The following is a 15,725-nucleotide window of genomic DNA, read 5'->3' as shown; positions in this document are numbered from 1 at the left end:
AGCTACCGTTAAGAGATGCATAGGCATCATCGCGCAAGTAATTCTTGTCACGATCCGTACATTTTCTTAGAAACAAAATGTCAAACATTACGAACTATGAATCATTTGCACTTTCAACACGGATATAAATATGAATTGTACTTTGTGTCAGTTGTAATTATTACTATGCAACAGCTGCGTGATCCCATATGCGATTTCATCCAGTTACCTACGTATAATAAGAAAGCGAGCAACGCTTGAAAAATCTAGTGTCACTATTATCTTCGGGTATTTGTTTTATATTTTGGCCGTGACACTGCTTTCGTGTCCACTTTTGCCCAAGGTTATTACACCGAACACTTCTCCTAATCGAATTTTTGCATGATCGACGGTACATCGTAGGAACAGTTTTTAAGAAATGATTTAACCAAACCGTGTATAACACGGTGATGCAGTGAAGTTGAGGGAAATCTGTTTGCTGTCATCTTCTCCTGTGGATAAACTGAAACCCGAAATGGCTTGGTTGGGAACAATAGCCAGCAACGTGTTCCGTAACATCGCGAATCAAGTTATCCCGTCGAATTTAGTGCAAGAGGTAAACTCGGAACGGTACAGCAATCGACAGATTCTCTGTCGCGAAGATGCGATTGTGCTGTACGGTGTGGAAACAGAGAATGAAAAGTATGATATTGTGCTTCACAAGCCTTGCACGGAAACATTGCACCAAGCATACAGGTATTTTGTTCATCATTGACCTGAGATAAATTGTGCACTGTTTTATGCATTAATTAAAATATTTCTTCCAGTCTGTATCGATCAAAAAGCAGAGAGGATGCAGAAAACCATTTCATTATATACAAAGACAAGATTACGGTGCTAACTCAGATTTGTAAAGAGGTAACTAACTTTAATTCAAACTTCAATTAGAAACATACATTCCGCTGTATACTAATTGTTACCATTTCGTGTTCAGATGTGCACCGTTCTCAAAATACAGCAACTGTGCGACGTTCTAGTAGAACATCCTACGTGGACACTCGCGCATTTGGCAGCGCATTTTACTCTGCACAACGCGTTTAATCACGCCGTGGTCAATAGCCAATTAAACAGTGGGGACATACAGAGCGGAATGTCTCCACTGCAAGTAGCAGTGGAGACCAACAATCTGCGAACGGTTCAGATGCTGATAGAAGCGAAGAGTTCCTTGGAGCATCTGGACCACAGGGCCAATACGGTCTACCATTACGCAGCCACCTCTACCAAAGAAATAATTCTAGCTCTCGGTGGACACCTTCCTTCCAGTCTAAACAGCAGGAACAGCGATGGGCACACGCCGATCCACGTTGCCTGTTTGAACAATAAGCCGGAATGCGTGAAAGCGCTGCTCTTGATCGGCGCGGACGTGAATATACCAGCGACCGAAGGTCAGCCTTCCAGTCCAGGGTACGTGGGCGACCTGTTGCACAGCAAGCGCAACGTTCTCCACACAGAGGACATGCAGTTCGGTGGCACACCGCTGCACTGGTCCCAGAGCAGAGAAGTGATCAACGCCCTGATCGAAACGCACTGCGACATCGACGCTCTGAACTTCAACGGTCGGACCGCGCTGCACATAATGGCGATGAGGAAGCGACTGCCATGCGTGGTGGCCCTACTGAGCCACCTGGCTTCCGTAAACATCTCGGACCATAACGGCGACACGCCGTTGCATCTAGCAGTCCGCGAAGGGACCGAGGCAATCGTCCAGTCGCTGATCGGCTTCGGAGCGGACATCAACGCAAAGAACTGGGAATCTGAAACGCCAAGGCATCTGGTGAAAGTCGACACGACCGAAGGTCAGAAGATCCTGTACATCCTGGACGCTGTTGGGGCCAGTCGGTGCGCACCGGAGATGAACGGCTGCACAATGGGTTGCAAGTATAACGAGGCTTTCAATGGCATCGCGCCCCCGGAACCGCCCGCTGTCGTGCCGCGCACGGTCCTGGACCAGATGCTGCACATCAACGGCATGGACAACATGTCCTCGAAGAAAGATCCTCGGCTCGAAGGCGGCCGGCTACTCTGTCTAGACGGCGGCGGAATTCGCGGGCTGGTCCTCGTACAGACTCTTCTGGAGATCCAGGAGATCATTCAGAAGCCCATCGTGAAGAGCTTCGACTGGATCGCCGGCACCTCGACAGGCGGTATTTTGGCCCTAGGATTAGCGAGCGGCAAGTCGTTGCGCGAGTGCCAGGCACTGTACTTTCGCATCAAGGAGCAAGCCTTCGTCGGCACGCGGCCCTACCACAGCGAAGCTTTGGAGAAGGTATTGAAGGACTGCCTGGGATCGACCACCGTCATGACGGACATCAAGAAGCCGAAGGTGATGGTCACCGGAGTACTGGCGAAGACGAGACCCGTGGAGCTTCATTTGTTCCGCAACTACGACTCGCCGGCCTCGCTCCTCCAGGTTAAGGAAAACACCACGCCCATCGATCCGTGCGGGCCTCACGAGCAGCTGATATGGCAAGTCGCTAGAGCAACCGGCGCCGCGCCGTCCTACTTCCGGGCGTTCGGCAAGTTCCTGGACGGTGGTTTGATCGCGAACAATCCGACCTTGGACGCGATTACCGAGATCAACGAGTACAACCTTGCTCTTAGAGCGATGAACCGAGTCAGCACTCCTCTGTCGCTGGTTGTGTCCCTCGGGACAGGCCTGGTCCCGCCTAGTCCGCTGGAAGAAATCGACATCTTTCGACCCGAGACCCTATGGGACACCGCCAAATTGGCCATGGGACTATCCACCGTGGCGGAGCTGCTGGTAGATCAGGCAACAGCCTGCGACGGCAGGATCGTCGACCGCGCCAGGAATTGGTGTTCCATGATCGGGGTGCCTTACTACAGATTCAATCCTCAACTAGCCCGGGACATCAACATGGACGAGAAGAGCGACGAGGTCCTGGCCGAGATGATCTGGACCACGAAAGCTTTCATGTACGCGAACAGGGATCAAATTAAGGAATTAGCTGCTGTGCTGGACTATGACATTTAAACGCATACATAGAGATGTTTCTGCACCCTTTGAATCGAGGAGGCGGCGGCGCAAATCGTCGCGTTCCGTTTAGATCTGTGTTTCACCCCTTAGACACACGATTGCACCCCGCGCCCGATTCAAATCGTGCACCCGAATCGCTGATCGTTAGTGTCCTAACGCGTTTCCCGTCTTGAGTCGTTCCGATCGTTTAGCTTCGATGATCGCGCACAATTTTTCGTACATTTTTCTATTTATTGTTTCGGCGCTCATCCAGTTATGGTTCGGAGGGGGGCGGGGGGGATGGTACATGCACGTGATAGAATACATATATTATACACAGTGTACAGAGATTTCCTGTTGTTCTCATTTGATTCAAGACTTTAGAATGATTTATTTATTCGTTTTTCAAAGAGTTCAACGTCGAATAATAAATAGCAAAGAACAGAAAGAAAACACGAAGCAATCTAACGAATCTATACCGAGACCCCATACTCGTTCTACGATTAACCGGAGATCCTCGTCGGCCCTTCGATCCGGCTTCGGCGGGCGGGCCGTTCGAACGAAACGTTTCCCGAACGATGCGATTGGCGATCGACTCAACAATTTTTTAGCAAACAACGTTCTATCGATCCTTCGCTATCGGCAAGCATTTCCATAGGCAAAGTCAGAATAATTTGTGCACGCTGTAAACGCATAAAGGTCTGCCGTTTGACCCTTTGCGCTCGAGCGGTGACTCTGAGACGTCGCCGAGAATTGTTATTTAATTTTAATTTTTAATTGCTTTTTGTATTGTCAAATCTGTTTATATGTAGATGTGTTAAATTGTGTTTAAATCTCTGTTGAATTATATATTTAAATCTGTTGAATTATATTTAAATCTGTTGAATTATATTTAAATCTGTTGAATTATATTTAAATCTGTTGAATTATATTTCAATATGTTAAATTATATTTCAGTCTGTTAAATTATATTTCAATCTGTTAAATTATATTTAAACGCGTCAAATTATACTCAAACGAGTTAAATCATATTATCATATTCATAAATTATATTCGACGCGCACAAATTCCGCCGAATCGCTTGGAATCGAAACGTAGTAAGTCGGCAAAACTATTCTAGATTTAAAGCGGGGTGCTTCGAGCGCAAAGGGTCGATCTTTGCCCATGGGCACAGTATTTGGCCTCGGAGACCGGCCGGCGTCGACAGAAGTATTACAAAGGGCGAACTTTCGGCCGCGGCTTCGATCGGACACGGATCGTCGAAACGGGCCCGTTCGCGAAACAACTTCGTTGATCTACCGGGGGCCCATGTAATAGGGGGGCTGGGTCATGGACGCGGAAATGTACGGGTAGAAGGAGTGGGTGGAGACCGGCTGGGCTTGGTAATCGTTCTCCTCGTGCATCGCGTACCCTTCTGGCGCGGAATAATACTGACTGTGGACGCACGCGTACGACTTGCTGGGACTGGTGACGTCCCCGGGGTACTTCAGGGTCTCGGGGTACTTGGGTAGATCGTAGGGCTTCGCCTGCAGCTCCGAGTACTTCGGCACCGGCTCGTGGTACTTCGCCGTGGCCACCTCGTGGTACTTCACCGTCTCGTAGCACTTCGCGTTCGGCTCGTACGGCTTGCCCTCGTGATCCACGGGGTATTTGGTCGCGTCGCCGGGCCAGGACGACCTTGACAGGTCGTAGCTGGCCTTGGTCTCGTGGTAGGTCGGTCGGTCGTACGTCTTCAGGCTGGTGTCCGGGTACAGGCGGGGGTACGTGCAATCGGAGGAGCTGGTGGAGTCGAGCGAGGTGCCCGGGGAGGACAACGGTCCCCGATGGTGCATCACGATGCCCATCTGCTCCTCCGGCTTCGGTTTCCTCCGACGGGGCTGATACTGGAAAGTTCGCCGCTTTAGAACGAGCACGAACATCGCGGCGCGTTTGCGGAGCGTCCGTCAGATACACGGTTAATTCTCCCTAATTGATGATCAGCTTGTATAATACACGAAAATTGGGAAGAGGAGATACGATTATTCGAGCCTCGCAGCTCGTTTTTATAATCGTTGACAATCGGCGACTATAGAAATCAGAATAATCTAGAATAGTCAGAATAATTCTTCCCAAATTGTCAATTTTTTGTTTCCAAGCCGAGCGTCGATTAGGGAGGATTTATTGTAACAGGTGAATAATTGACGTTAGGAGCAAAAAGGAGAGAATGTATTTTTCATTCTTTCGCGTGGAATGCGTTGAGATAAATTGTACTAAATTTTGCAAGGTCGTGTCAGGGTTATTTTCATTCTATAAAATGGAATTGCTGTAGTTTTGTGTCGCTACAATGAAAGAGTATAAAAAAGGGAATTCGAATACTACCTACAAGTGACTGCGAAGTGACCTTCCAAGTGACTTTCCAAGTCCTTGGAAAATTTAGTGAAAAATTGTTTCCTTGCGTTAATGCATTCTACGTAAAAAAAGTATAACAAATATGTTCGACGCTATTCTTCGCGATTTCTCGCTATGACTCGCCGATGGGCACCCTAATCACTAGATCGCGGATTTTATGGAAAAATTTATGGAAAACAATGCGTAGCCGACGTACGAAGTTGTCGAAGACACCAAGACCAATTTTCACAACGTTATCACGCTATTTTTCACACAATAACAACGTTACCGAAAGAGAAACAATTTATCCCCGTTTTTCGCGATCGCCTCGGGAATGTTTTACAATCATTTCTGCCTAATTCGCGCTCAGATTGCGCCCAAAAATGGACGATTTTCGAAGAAGAGACAGCCTCGTGGCTCGTTTTTCTCGTTACCGATTGTCAACAGCTAGAAAAACAGGTCGCAAGGCTCGAACAATCGGATTTCCGTTTTCCAAATTGTCCATTTTTTCCGCGCTGAATCTGAGCGCGAATTAGGGAGAAATTACAACGATCCGATAATCACCTTGTAATGCGGGTGCTGTTTCTTGTGCGCGTTCCTCAGCCTCTCTGCCTCCTCGACGAACGGCTGCTTCTCGCCGTCGCTCAGAATCCTGTCGGAGCAGAGCGTGTCAATCCGAACGATCTCTCGGCAATAGGAACTGTACCATGGACCAACAACGACAATAAAGTGCACTCTAACCTCCATAGTTTTCCCAGGGTCTTCGACAGCTCGGCGTTGTGCAGTTGCGGATACTGGTCGGCCAGCCTTCGTCTGGCTGCCTGCGCCCAAACCATGAACGCGTTCATCGGACGTTTCACGTGCGCGCTTCTTCGGCCCCCGGCGCGGGACGTTACCGGAAGCAGCGTCCAGTCGTAGCCTGTAAAACGAACGTCGTCGTTGCATAGAGTTCCATCGCCAAGATGCGTGAACGTAACGCTTGTAAATAAAGGAGAACTATCTCAGCCGCGTCGCCGTGTGCGATTGATATCGCTTTAAAAACCCGATCCCCCCTAGCCGCCGCGTTCGCCGGAAGTCGCGCGGCGACCTATCTCCGCGAAGGGCCGCCAGATAAAACGGCACCTGTATCCTTCGGTGACCCCGCCGAGACCGCGGAACGCGTTGCTTCTTACCGCGATCTATGAGAGTCGCAAATGGTGGATAGTTCCTCGAGCACGGTGGTCTTTATCGACGGATCGTGGGCGCGCGTCGAGAGTACTAATTACCATCGCCGACTTCCTCTCGGTCCCATTTAACGGGACCGCCGCTTCGAGGGAGATTATTCGGGCCGCGAAACTTTTCCGAGCGGAAAAGTCTCGATTGTTCGTTCGTTTGTTTATTTAATTATTTATATATAAGTTATTAGTGGAAATAAATGAATGAATTTATATATAAATTATCTATCTATATATATATATAATGTGTAAATTATAGGCCTATAATATTATATATAAATTATAGGCTTATAATATTGTATGTAAATTATAGGCTTATATGTATGTAAATTATAGACTTATAATATTGTATGTAAATTATAGGTTTATAATATTGTATGTAAATTATAGGCTTATAATATTGTATGTAAATTATAGGCCTATGATATTCTATATAAATTATAGGCCTATAATATTGTATGTAAATTATAGGCCTATAATATTGTATACAAATTATAGATCTATAATATCGTATATAAATTATAGGCCCTAATATTGTATAGAAGTTATTGGCCTATCGTATTGCATATAAATTATTGGCCTATCATCTTGTACATAAATTATTGGCCTATAGTATTGTATATAAAATTATAGGCATATAATATATAAATTTATAGGCTTATAATATTATATATTATATACTATATTATATACTACCTACATAAAATAGGCCAATATATAATATATAAATTATAGGCTCATATTTATAAAAGCTATAATATTATATGTATATTATATATAGGCCTATATTATACGTAGGTAGGTAATTTCTATATAAATTATATATCTATAAATTCATTTATTTATTCATTTATACGGGTAAAAACCCATTTGTACGATAAAGTAAACAAAAACCTAATTGTTCCGTCCTTCAACGGAATTTTCAGGCTGCGTCCGCCTAACCTTCTCCGGGACGAATCACCTTTTCCCTCTACCCCTAAAGAACATCTATCGACGGGGAATCTTCGGCTCAACGAGGCAAATTAACAGCCCTTCAACGAACGATGTACAATCGACGAAAGGTCACGTTCGTTAGGCTTTCAATGTCGTAGAGCCATAGCCTTCTTCCTTGCAATTTCTAAATTTATTTAGCAATAAAGCCATTTCTGCATTATTGAATAATACGCTCCTTCGTCGGCAGCATTTTTTATGACAGGGTCGCGAGCACGCATCGCTTCGGTCGCCCACCCAAGGGTTTCTTGATACACTGCGTGCTACGTCACCTTTACATCCCCTTCCATCGCGTCACTAGCCACTCAATTTCTAGGCTTCTGTCCACGAAATAGTATAAATACTCGAAATCGATTCTTCTTAAGGCCAGTAGTCATTCGCCAGTTCATCGACATTTAGTCCCCACTCATCGATCAGTTGTCAGTTGCTCAATTCACACTTATTCAGCCACAATCTTATTCATTCTTGTTGAGTGGCACATTCTATATCAACCAAACAGTTGTCCCTTTTTAATTAAACGGATATCGATCCACTCCGTCGCGCAGCGAGATCGGCTTTACGACCCGAGAGATAGTTTATATCGCGGAGTAACGATATCGACTGCGAACACGGCGCATCCAAATCGCTAATATTAATACAGAATTCATCGAATCAATGTTTTAGAGGTGAACAGTTTATGTAAACTCGTTTTAAATATTGTAATATTAACCGCAGCCAATGTGTTTATATTATTGCTATCATTATCAACAAATTATAAGTGACCGATAAAAAGGGTTCGGTCGCATTGAATCTCGACGAATGTAAGCAGATTCTAAAGGGTTCTGACCTAGCAAATCGAAAAGGAGCATTGAAGTTGACAAGCCAATCTCGAATTACTCAAGCCGCGTACAACTTCGCGCATAAAGCACAGCTCTGCGACTATTCATCCGGACCCCGAACAACTCAAATTAACATTAATGACATTAAAAAAGGACAATAGTCGCGATCCGACCGTGAAAACGATCGACCCATTTCAAAGGCCTCGAAACAAAGTATCTTAACCTTTTAGGCACGACGCGCCACTATAGTGGCTTTCGCGGATGTCATCTCTCTGAACGACGCGCCGATATAGTGGCTTTCGCGGATGTCATCTCTCCGAACGACGCGCCACCATAGTGGCTTTCGCGGATGTCGTCTCTCCGAACGACGCGCCACTATAGTGGCTTTCGCGGATGTCATCTCTCCGAACGACGCGCCACCATAGTGGCTTTCGCGGATGTCATCTCTCTGAACGACGCGCCACTATAGTGGCTTTCGCGGATGTCATTTCTCCGAACGACGCGCCACCATAGTGGCTTTCGCGGATGTCGTCTCTCCGAACGACGCGCCACCATAGTGGCTTTCGCGGATGTCATCTCTCTGAACGACGCGCCACCATAGTGGCTTTCGCGGATGTCGTCTCTCTGAACGACGCGCCACTATAGTGGCTTTCGCGGATGTCGTCTCTCTGAACGACGCATCACTATAGTGGCTTACTCCAGTAGCTCATTCGGTCATCTTTTGAACCAAATAATCGACTTCATATGCATTGTTTCCCACTTCTTTTGTCTTCACATCGGTTTACAATATACAGACTTATCTTAACAATATAACTGTTAACAATATAACTGTATCTTAACAATATACAGACACTCTGTACAGTACATGTCAGACTCTGCCGTCCAGAGAAATAGCCTCGCGCAGAATTCGGCCGTACCTAAAAGGTTAAAGAACGCATCGTTTAATACAAACGGAGACCATATATCGACGTCGCGCATTCACTCGCCATCGCCGTTCGACGAACGCGTTCGATCCGTTGGTTTCCTTTCTGAAATATTTCGCGTGCCTCGACGTAAAAACTCGTGCCAGGAACAGCGTGTTTCGTCGTGGGAAACGAGCCCGCGGTGACGCCGGGTAATAAAGTCGCTTCTCCTTAAAACGAGTCCGAGCGTATAAATCTATTTTATGTGCGACGCTCACTAAAGTCCCCGGGGATTCCAAGGTTGGCTACAAAAAACGCGAAAAAGGAAGAGAGACCGAGAAAGAGAGAGAGCGCGCGCGCGAAAGAGAGAGAGAGGAGAAACGAGGAAGAGACCGTATGGAAGATCGTTTCTCAGTGTGCGCACGTTTCTGCTTCTAATTGTCGCATCGGTGATCGTTAAGAGGGAGGAACGGCGCACGTGGGTCGAAATGTCACCGCAGGAGCGTACCCCGGCGAGGGCCCCGCTGGATTTCGGTAGGAGCTAATTACCGCAGGGACACGGTTCAACGACGCGGCCCCTCTGTCGGCTCCTTTCACGGCCGCTGGAGGTCCACGCCAGAATATTTTCCGTGGAAACGCGGAAGGGCTCTCGCAGCACCCTAAAAAGCGACGGGAATAGAAAAAGTTTCGCGCGAACGGTGGCCGAACCGTCGCGTGATTCGTGGTAGAACCCGAAAAGGGGACGCGTAAAAAAAAAGAAGGACGTCCTCCTCCCGCGTGAAAAACGCGCGCTGTCGATTCTTTCTTCTGGCCTCTGATCTCGTCGCTCGAGAGAGCGTCGTCGTCGTCGTCGTCGTCGTCGCGTCGACACGTCCGATTCGTTGATCGCCCTGCTCGGTTCGTCCGTCGTTCTAGAGCGCGTGCTAACGACCGATTGATTAATTTGGCGAGATATGAGAGATCGGGTCGGCCGAGAGAACCCGGACACTCTTTTCCGCCGCGTGAACGGCCGCTCAGGGAAGATCGCGACCGCGCCACACAATAAGGGGTTGTGGCCCGTTGAATGAACCGGTGTGTCTCGGCATCCCGGCTCGTCAATGCCGACCTGTCGTCGACGCTTGCTACATTAACTCCTTTACAAAACCGACAGTCCGCCGCGGGCCCGTCCGTCTCGTTAACGAGGGGGGCACACCCGTTCAACGCATCGACACCTTCCGCCGTCGATCAGCGCGTTCTCGCCACGTGCCAGACCCGTCGATCTCCGCCGCCCCTTTTCCCGCCGATCGAAGCCTCCGCGACCGAATAATCGGCGATCGAGGCAAACACGGATCTCGCGATCTTCCGCTCGGTTTTCGGTCCCCGAACGGAGGCGACGCTGTTACGATCTCCGTTTTTCGGAAGGAGAGAGCCGGAGGACGACGCGTCGCCCGAAATCACGCCCAGCACCCGTTGCCCTCTTGGCTCCACCTTCCGCCATGTTTCGCGAGCCGAGCCGATGTCTCCGATTTAATTTCGTACTAGCATAATTAGCGTCGGTGGCAAGCGTTCAGCGGTCTCGCTCCGCTCGCAGCACCTGTCACCCTTCGAATCTTCCTCGGAATCGTCTTTCCGCGGTCCGCACCGTCCCCGGCGCGGGGCGACCCCTCTTCCTCCTCCGTCGCCGTCGTCGTCGTCGTCGGTCCTTCATCATTCTGTGCCGCGTTTCCTTCCATCCGTGCCCCGGGTATCGCGAGGATAAATCTGAGAACGCGCGCGGCCACCGGAGCCGGCTTTCAGCGCCAATTAAAGTGTCCTCTCTAAACGACTCGATGAAGACACCCGCCAGCATCCCCGAGGAAACGAGACCGACGCCGCGGCGGGAACACGGACCCCGATGCATATGAGCCGTGCTCATCCGCCTCGTTTTGCTCGATCGATTCCCATAAGACTGAAATATCCCGCGTCGAGCACAGCGGATTCTTACGGAAGGACGGCCCGCTGCCAACTTGACGACTCTTCGTTTTGCGTTTTCCACAAATCCGGAATTTGTCGGGAGTCGTTTTCGCGGCGGTTTGCTATGGTTTTGGATAATGTTCGGCGAGGTGAGAACGAGAAATTTGGGAACAGGTTTGTCTCCGCGACGTTTCCGGCGACGACGCGACGTTCGATCGCGTCGGGATTTATGCCAGTCCGAGCTTTCAACCCTTTGCACTCGGACGCCGCCGATACGACGACGCAATGTACAATCATTTCTCCCTAATTCGCGATCAGATTGCGACCAGAGTGGGGAGAAGAGAGAAATTTGGGGAGAGGAGATGCGATTGTTCGAGCCTTGTGTCTCGTTTTTATATTTAACGAAAAATTGTCCACTTTTCTGCGCAATCTGAGCGCGAATTAGGGAGAAATTACTGTATTCTTGCCAAAATATCATCTCTTTTTAGTTATTATTTTGCTTCGTGTTGTGAGGTAATCGCGTGAAATGCATAAATAAAGACAGAAAATCTTTTATTCGTCGATTCCTTTAAAATTTTGCGAGCAGCATAATGATTTTTCTTTCAATTCGGCACCGTATAACGAAATCTCAATCTGTTCCGAGTGCGAAGGGTTAGTCTTCGGCTTCGAGCCAGGTTTTAACCCATTACTCGTCGCGATTCAAAAATACATAAAGGAAATAAATTGAGATTACTAGATTAAACCTTAAGTTTTCAATGATTTAAAACGAAATAGCGGGAATTCTTAATACTTTCATGGAGCACGTGATATGTTCTCACTACTTTTAATGCCTGTATTTAATTTAGAAGTTGCAGTTTTTAAAAGGAAAAAAATTTGAGAAAGTGTCCCAAAAATGGGATATCGGCGGATAATGGGTTAAAACAGCCCTGAACCTTGTTTTTGTGTAACGCGATCGTTATTACTGGATATTTGTGCGAAATAAAAAGTTTATGCGACGATTGCGAGAAATCGAAATTAAATGAAAGGTTGCTCTTTGCTTCAATAATAAAAATAATATTAATAATAATAATATTCATTTGAGCAATGGCAGCGAGTTCCTGTATCACGAGGGTGCAACATGTAGTCGCGCAAGTAGCAAATTAAAAGAAATAAAGAAACGAGAAAGAAGCAATAAAAGAAAAGCTATAATAGATAGTATACAAAAATAAAGATAAATTTAGCCATCTAAAGTGTGTATTTAAGAAGGGGAAGATCGACTTGCGATGATAACAGTCATTTTAAACGAGCTCTACGAGCATCAATAATTTTAGTAAGATGACAATAACGTGTCAGGGTTCTTGACACCAGAACTACCGAGCCTCGATACCAGATTTACGGAGTACAAAAAACAGCTGTTTCATAGTAATGTCTTATTGTTATAAGACATTTAGTCTGATTTTTAACTAGTGTTATCGTAACATTTGTATAAGTACATTCATAAGTAACATATAAATTGAATAAATAACTCGTAAATGTATCTGTACGATATGAATAATCGTAGATTAAAAAATTAGTGACCCGTCATTTTCACGGGTTCCGTAAATCTACTGTTATACACGATCAAAATAATGTATTATACGTTGCTCTATAATAATGACAATATTAGATTTACTTAAACTTCGTATCATTTGTATCATATCATAATAAATGCTTGAATTTAAAAGATCGCCCAAACACAATTTATCGCAGAAACATTTTTAGAACGTCAGGAAATGTGAAACAAAAACTCGGAGACCAGTCATTTCGATCGGTTCGGTAGTTCTATTGTCAAAAAATCCACCGATGATTTTCCTGCTTCGCATTCCGCCGTCTAGTTGTTACCAACAAAATCTAAATTTACCGTTTCAATTACCAATCGACAAATTCAACGAATCGTTCCGCGACGAAGACGTCGCAACGAGCTCGAACAGTCGCGCGATATCGCCGCGAGAAGCAGAAGAACCGAGACGAAAGAGAAAAAGCTTGCGAAGAACTCATCGCCACCGTCAGAAAACTGTCGCGTCAGCTTCCGCGAATACAGTAATAAACTCCTTTTAAATAAAAACCTTGTAGCAGCTTGCCAACGGCGTCGTCCAACGAGCTGCCGCAGGTTTCCCCGGTGGACGTGCCGGCTTTCGTCTCCGTCGCCGAGGACGCGTTATCGCGGTGCGGCTCCATCTCTTCGTATCCTCTCGTCGATCACTTATCTGTCGTTCTCCGCATTCGCGACGCGGACAACGAACGTGTTCCCCGTCGCCGAACCCCCGGGGGCGACACGTCTCCCTCGGAACAGCCTAAGGGCGATCCGGATCCGGCCGAGGATTTCGGCGAAACGGCCTCCGAGTTGCTTATCGTTGGCTTCTTTATCGCGGACTTCTTCCTTCTTCACGTGAAGCTCGGGCCGCGCATCGTAAAGAATCGGGACGGACGGGGTCGACAATTAGCTGGCGGGGTTATCTCGACGGCCGCGTAATTTATCGACGGCCGGGGGTGGCCCTCCGGTTGTCTCTTGTCGACGAGAACCCGTATCTTCGTCGCATCGACTTCCGTCGCTCTCTTCTCGCCCCTTTTGTCCGTGTCTCGATCTTCCGCGCGCGATCCGCTCGAATCTCCAGAAAAGCGCTATCACCACCGGCCGTGTCTCCACGGCTCGTTTCGATCCCAGGTGACCGGCTGCTCGAGGATCCGTGGACCAGAGGCGAGAGAACGCGCGCGCGCACCTTTCGTCCCGGCGACCGACGAACAATTAAATCGACGAGCGAGGAGATCGACGGCTCCGATCGCGAGAGAAAGAAATAGAGAGATAGAGAGATAGAGACAGAGAGAGGATCCCCGAGGCACCGTTCGCCGGAGAGAAGACCGCGGCGTGCGCGCGGATCAAGGAGACTCCGATGGCTGACTGACTGACTGACTGACGCGAAGACTAGAGAACAGAAGAGAGACACGGACGCGCGTCCCGGTGTCGCTGTGGAGGTTCGTTCGGGGACCAGGCACACAGGTTGGTCCACGAAAGCAGAAACGGCAGAAACGGCGAGCACACGTCTGGCACACGCTCCAAACGTTGGATGGCAGATCGCGGAGGCGGTTCCGTGGACCACCTCTGTCCCCCTGGTGGGGAGCCACCACCTAGGATCTTCTTCCTTTTTCTACACCGTCGCGAGACCTACTCTTCCCGCATCCTTCGGCACCACCGATCCTGCCTATACGATACGTCTCGTTCTACCGGTGGCCGAGCTGCTCTCCGCGCCGGGCTTCGAAACGGAGAGATTCGCGCGAGACGCGCGCCGTGGAATTCGTCGGAGCGTTCCGCGCCGCGGGAATCTATTAATCGTGATTATCTCGGGCCCGGCTCTCGCCGCGATTATTTGATCCTAGCAAACAGGCTCGTCGGTGAACGCGATTAGATTGTATTATCTGGCCCCGAGGGGGTGGAGCGGGTGGCGCGTGGGGGGAATCGAAAAACCAAAGGACCGGGTGTCGCCGGTGACCGTGACGCCGCGAGGATTCCCGTTCCCGGCCGCTTTATAATTAGATCGACAGTCTCGGTGCGCGATTTTGCGCGTTCGACGACATCGTGGGGGTGGAACGGGAAGCCCGGGCCGCGGGGGGAGTGGCGGGCGGACCGAGAAACAGAGCAAGAAGAGCGTCGTACGGTGCATAAATCCAAGGGCGAGTTGTCGGAGGGCGGCGGCTCCCCTTTCGCTGGTGGCCGCGCGCCGCTGCACACGGATCCCGCGGGTTGACAGTCCCGTCCTTTCTGCCGAGCCTAATTATACAACGAATTTAATGAATGACCGAGCTGCCAGAGACAGTGGCCCATACATGAGCGTATATAAACCACGGTCAATGCCGTGTGGCGGCTTTTGTGCGAGATCAAAGGGGTTAGCCATCCCGGGACTCCGCACTTCGCAGGATTAACTCGCGGCGCGATCGCGAGCGTAAAACCGCGCGCGCGCGCGCCCGGCCTCTCTCGGAAACGCTCGAGACACTCGGACGGATTACGGATCGCCTAACGTTTTTATCCGGGTGTCGTCGCCGAGCCTATCTCGCGCGGAGAAACGCCGAGCGAGCCCCGCCGCGAGATTCCGTCGCGACGCGATCGGCTGGCTCTCGACGGCAGAGCCGAAGCGGCGCGGATCCGCCGCGAAAACGTCGACGGACGCGTGGGCGAGGCTTTCGTCCCATCTGTCCCATCCCCCGAGCATCCCCGTTGCCCACCGATCGCCGCAACCCGCGCCCCCTTTGCGCTCCCGATCCCGTTTCTCCCCCGCGCCCCGGTGCAACGCGGCCGCAGCGCGCCATTACCCGCCCCCGCGCTCGCCCGCGATCACGGATTTAGCCGGCCGCGAACAATAATATTGATTTCAGCAAGCCGGAATTTTGCTCTTCCTGGGATAAACATCCCGGACGCGCACGTGGCGGCAATATGTTCGGCTCCGGATCGCTCCCGGTATACACCGCGCGAAGGAGAACGCGCCCAGTTTTCAGGGAC

General features: G+C 49.1%; 2 protein-coding genes across 2 annotated transcripts; one reads left to right on the top strand and one right to left on the bottom strand.

Annotated features, from left to right (window-relative positions):
• The first annotated feature begins 17 nt into the window (after window positions 1–17).
• Window positions 18–3,943, top strand: iPLA2-VIA (calcium-independent phospholipase A2 VIA). The gene is made up of 3 exons (XM_033480050.2): window positions 18–714; window positions 786–876; window positions 953–3,943. The coding sequence occupies exons 1-3, from the start codon at window positions 494–496 to the stop codon at window positions 3,008–3,010; spliced, it is 2,370 nt and encodes a 789-aa protein (XP_033335941.2). The 5' UTR covers window positions 18–493; the 3' UTR covers window positions 3,011–3,943.
• Window positions 3,343–14,253, bottom strand: LOC117226072 (uncharacterized). The gene is made up of 4 exons (XM_033480049.2): window positions 13,300–14,253; window positions 6,101–6,278; window positions 5,924–6,011; window positions 3,343–4,875 (listed from the first exon to the last, which is right to left on the bottom strand). Exons 1-4 carry the CDS (start codon window positions 13,409–13,411, stop codon window positions 4,288–4,290), a joined length of 966 nt encoding a protein of 321 aa, XP_033335940.1. The 5' UTR covers window positions 13,412–14,253; the 3' UTR covers window positions 3,343–4,287.
• Window positions 14,254–15,725: the final 1,472 nt, after the last annotated feature.

This window comes from Megalopta genalis, chromosome 11 (genome assembly GCF_051020955.1).
Source record: "Megalopta genalis isolate 19385.01 chromosome 11, iyMegGena1_principal, whole genome shotgun sequence".
NCBI classification, from domain to species: Eukaryota; Metazoa; Arthropoda; class Insecta; order Hymenoptera; family Halictidae; genus Megalopta; species Megalopta genalis.
The sequence above is the reverse complement of the archived record's forward strand: the minus strand, read 5'-3'. Positions and strand labels throughout refer to the sequence as shown.

Coding starts and splice junctions, on each gene's coding strand:
- iPLA2-VIA (XM_033480050.2), top strand. CDS start 494: ATGGCTTGGTTGGGAACAATAGCCAGCAACGTGTTCCGTAACATCGCG. Junction 715..785: donor ACATTGCACCAAGCATACAG/GTATTTTGTTCA, acceptor TATTTCTTCCAG/TCTGTATCGATCAAAAAGCA. Junction 877..952: donor TAACTCAGATTTGTAAAGAG/GTAACTAACTTT, acceptor TTTCGTGTTCAG/ATGTGCACCGTTCTCAAAAT.
- LOC117226072 (XM_033480049.2), bottom strand. CDS start 13,411: ATGGAGCCGCACCGCGATAACGCGTCCTCGGCGACGGAGACGAAAGCC. Junction 6,279..13,299: donor CGTTGGCAAGCTGCTACAAG/GTTTTTATTTAA, acceptor TTCGTTTTACAG/GCTACGACTGGACGCTGCTT. Junction 6,012..6,100: donor ACCCTGGGAAAACTATGGAG/GTTAGAGTGCAC, acceptor CTGCTCCGACAG/GATTCTGAGCGACGGCGAGA.